At 56.5% G+C, this 3905-nt stretch overlaps 1 protein-coding gene across 1 annotated transcript in view; it reads left to right on the top strand.

Moving 5' to 3' along the window:
• Window positions 1-415: 415 nt before the first annotated feature.
• Window positions 416-3905, top strand: part of LOC104078092 (casein kinase I) — a gene marked incomplete at its 3' end in the record, with an annotated part of 12097 nt that continues 8607 nt past the window's right edge. Inside the window, exon 1 of the mRNA XM_009579602.1 lies at window positions 416-602. Coding sequence (XP_009577897.1) covers window positions 416-602 — 187 coding nt within the window. The remainder of the gene's footprint in view (window positions 603-3905) is intronic.

Genomic DNA, 3905 nt, shown 5'->3' with positions numbered 1-3905 from the left:
TGGGGGCCTTCGGGAGCGGGGGGCAGGAGCCGGGAGCCCACAACCCCCTGTTGTGCTCTACCTCCTCATTACCTCGTGCTAATCTTCTCCCTCTCCTTTCCACAGCTGGGAGACCGAGGAGCCACGCTGGGAGGACCCTCTCCGCAGGATGTTCTCTCCACCAAAGAACTCCCTGTAACAGGCGATGATGACAATCCTGGCAGGACCTTGGAAAGCACTAACATTTCAGTAGCCCAGCACCCGTGGGTGGCCGCTTATCCCTCCTTCTCCACGCCCCGCCCTCCCATCGCTCACCGTGATGGTGTATTAACCAAGAAGAGCCCTGCTTCTTTTCTCCTCACCCCTCAACTTTCGGCAGCTCTGGGATTTGTATGGCAGCAGCGTAACCGTGGAGAGGCCGGGGTATCACAAACTTATGGATTTTGATAAGAGAGGAGGGAAAGGGGAGCTGGAGGAAGGTAAAAGGATGTCCAAGACAGGTGGAGGAAGGAGCAGTCATGGAAGCCGGAGTGCTGGAACCAACTCGGGAGTCTTAATGGTGGGTCCCAACTTCCGGGTCGGCAAGAAGATTGGATGCGGCAATTTCGGGGAGCTCCGTCTAGGTGAGAAGGGTCGTCTTCTGTCTTCACTGTAACTACTTCTTGTGCAGGGATTGCCCTGGCATCCACCTCCTGCAGCAGGAGCAGCTGGCACATGCCCGTGACTGTCAACACCAGGGGTGTTGACCGGCCATACAGTGTTGAAGCATTGCATGTTGCAGGTAGCCCTTGCTTCCTTCGCAGTTTCCTTTTCCTCAGCCCCTTCACACTGTACTTGATCTTTCGAAGCCCATCACAGCTGACGGACGGGTTGCAGAGGTGTTTCCCATCTCCTCCCCATGCCTATCGCTCTTCGGGTTTGTCAGGGAGAGCGTTACAGTTCAGTCCTGTCTGTTGGAAGTGGTGGTGGCCCACGCAGGCCTGGGTGTCCCCCCCAGTCCAGGAACGCTTAGTGAGTAATGTTTCACAAGATGCCGCTGTGTGCGCATCAGATCTCGCCCCACTTGTGCACAGGGTGCTGCCCTCTTGCTGCGCCACGTGCCTCAGGAGAGCGGGTGGAGAGTGGGGTGTTTGCTCTGCTGGGATGAGCGTCTGGGGAAGAGAATCAGTTTTTTATCCCGGGGAAATTCTCCAGTTGTTGAAACTGGTTGTTTCAGAGACTCTCCTAGAATTTTATGCAGGGGAGAGACAAAGGGCTGAATAAAACCCAAGCACCTTCCATGGTTACTTTCCATTTTCAACCAAGTTTATCAGGAAACGGTTCAAGCAAACTCTTGTTTAGAGCGTGGGTAGGTTGCTCCTCTCCCAAGGACTCGTCACGCCTCAAGAGGCTTTCAGCAAGCTGTTAACTCTTCGGTTGGCATCAGGCAGCTGGGAGAAGCCTGGCAGTGCCAGGCACTGCTGTGCCAGTAGCGCAGTCTGGATGTCTCCAGGAACACGCATTGGACGTGTTGATGGACTCTCTGCCAGGCGGAGCATTGGCCTTGGCTGAGAGTGCTTTGGGAAAGGGCTTGTGCCCTAGGAAGAGGGAAGAGAGCTGGTCCCCGGAGCAGGCTGGGAGCCTGTGACAGCCATAGGCCTTGTTGCTCCGTGGTATTTTAAGCAGCGCCTTTTCAAACCAAGCTCTGAGCTAAACCTGCAGTAAACGTGGTCGTCTCAGCAGGCTGTTTGCGTGCAAAAGGAGCAGGAGGTGGGAGGTGCCGCCGGCAGCCCCGGCTCAGGCACCCGCGCGGAGGGTGGGGTGAGTTTACCCACCTCGCTGTGCCGCCTCTGTCTGCGGGGAGTTAATGTTAGCTCTTCCCAGCATGACAGACTGGCTGGTGCCAGGCTAAACCATCCTGTTCCTGAACTCCCCGATGGGATCGCCACTTAATTGCAGAGCTTGGGAAAATGCTCTGTTTAAAATCCAGCGAAGTGGTTCCCGCGTTCGGCGGAGGGTCTGTCTCTCCCAGTGTCGTGAAGAGCTCTGATCCTTCCTCCACATCCAGGTATTGTGGAAGGAGAGGTATTTAGGGATTTTGCCGCACCAGCTGCTCCTTTCACTACCCAGGTGGATCTGGACACCCCCGAGGGACGCGATGCCTCCCTGCAGGGGTGGACAGAGGGCTCTGAGCTGTGCAGGGTCCACCTGTGTCCTTCCACCTCCTTTTCTCTGCTTGCCAGTGAATGTCCCACAGTGGGTACGTGTTTCTGGGTGAGCTGTCTTCCAAGATTCTGCTCCAGGCAGCAGTCTGGGGCCGTGGCTGTTGCTTTGTCTGATGTGCTCAGTGCTAAGGGTTGGCGTGACCCCCTGCCTTGGCCTCCCCCTCGCTTTTCGGGGACAGCACCGAGGTGGACATGAGTCTTGTCTTGTGCAAATCTGAGGAGTGTCTGAAACTGGCAGTCCAGGTTGCTGAGAGCGGAGCCACTGCAGTGACCTGGGAGCACTTGGGCTCAGTTTGCTCGACGCTGAAGGGACAAGCAGTGCGCTCTTGCTCTGGGACTCTGCAGCAGTCGATTCTCACTGTGAGACTTGGTCCTTGCCACCAACAAGAGAAGCTTCTAGGCCCTTCACATGGTTTTCCTGCTCTGTCACACCCTGTAGTGCCCGGCCGTAACGTGGTAAAGGCCTGAGCATAAGATCTCATCACAGCAGTGGAAGCCACAGCTATGTGGCTTTTCTCCTAAAATCGCATCTCTCTTCCTTAGGTGTGCCTCTGAGCTGCATCAGGGCTCAGGAATGCTTTCAGGACTTCACAGAAAGTAGGGATTCCTCCAACTGCAGATGAACAGCAAGGGACCAGAGGGATCCCGCTGTGAAGTGGTGGCACGAGCAGGGATGCTCCCCAGTTGTTGCTGGACACTCAGTTTTCCCCTGGGAATGGAGTATTCAGTCCTCAAGGCAGGCTGGTTGCAGAAGCCAAAGTGTAGCTTAGTGTTTAAAAGCTCCCAAATCTTCTTTGGACTTTTTCCTTTCATAAAGAGAAAAAACCAGGAAATCTTGCAAAAACATGCTAGGAGGTGACTCCTCCAGCTCCCAGGGATGGGGGATGGAGGAAGATGAAGTTGTCTTCCTGAAACAGGTAGCACTTTGCCCAATTTCACCACCGTGCCAAGAGGCAGGTGCTGATCTGTCCTGCCTCAGCTCAGCTGCCCCAGATTGAGACAAGTGTCCTCCCAGGTACAGAGGTGTCCAAAATCAAAAGTGATTTGTTTAAAAATAAAATTTAAAAAAAATTGGCATAAGGCATTTGTGGGAAGTCAGAAGGGGAATGACTTAGGCAGGAGTTCCTGGCTGCCAGAGCCATGCTTGGATCCCACCCCTCCATGTTCATGCTGGTCTTGGCATCCTGGGTGATACACAAACGTAGTGCCTGTCCCCATCCCAGTCTGGCGGCGCTGCTGGCCAGTTCCTTGCTGTACGAGCACAACTGGAGAGCTGGGCTGGGAGCTGGAGTGGGGCGGCTGCCCCAGCCCTCTGGTGCGTGGGGCTTGGGGGGAGCCCTGTGGGGGTTAGCGAGGGGCAGGTTTAGGTCATGCCGGTGGTTTGTCCTGTTCCCTCCTGGTCACTCCGTCCTGGTCCTTCACCCTGGGCTGGGCAGGGCACCGTGCCCCGACCAGCACATCCAAAGTGCTTGTTCCTCCCCCCTGCCAGCCTGCAGCTGGGGACGAGCGCCAGCCCAGCTCCTCCTAGGGCTTCCAAAGGCAGCCCTGGGCAGCACCCGGTGCCTGCAGCACCCCGAGCTCCCCCCTGCCCTGGTTGGGCAGCACCCCTGCCCGTCTGCTGCCTGCAGCCAGCCCGCCTCCGTGCCAGGGCTGGATGCTGCCTTCTGAAACACAAGGCAGGAGGAAGCTGGTGGCAGCGGGGGTGACCAGAGCGTGGCTGGT

Source organism: Fulmarus glacialis, unplaced genomic scaffold (genome assembly GCF_000690835.1).
Source record: "Fulmarus glacialis isolate BGI_N327 unplaced genomic scaffold, ASM69083v1 scaffold2486, whole genome shotgun sequence".
NCBI classification, from domain to species: Eukaryota; Metazoa; Chordata; class Aves; order Procellariiformes; family Procellariidae; genus Fulmarus; species Fulmarus glacialis.
Note: the sequence above shows the minus strand (reverse complement) of the source record. Positions and strands in the feature narration are given on the sequence as shown.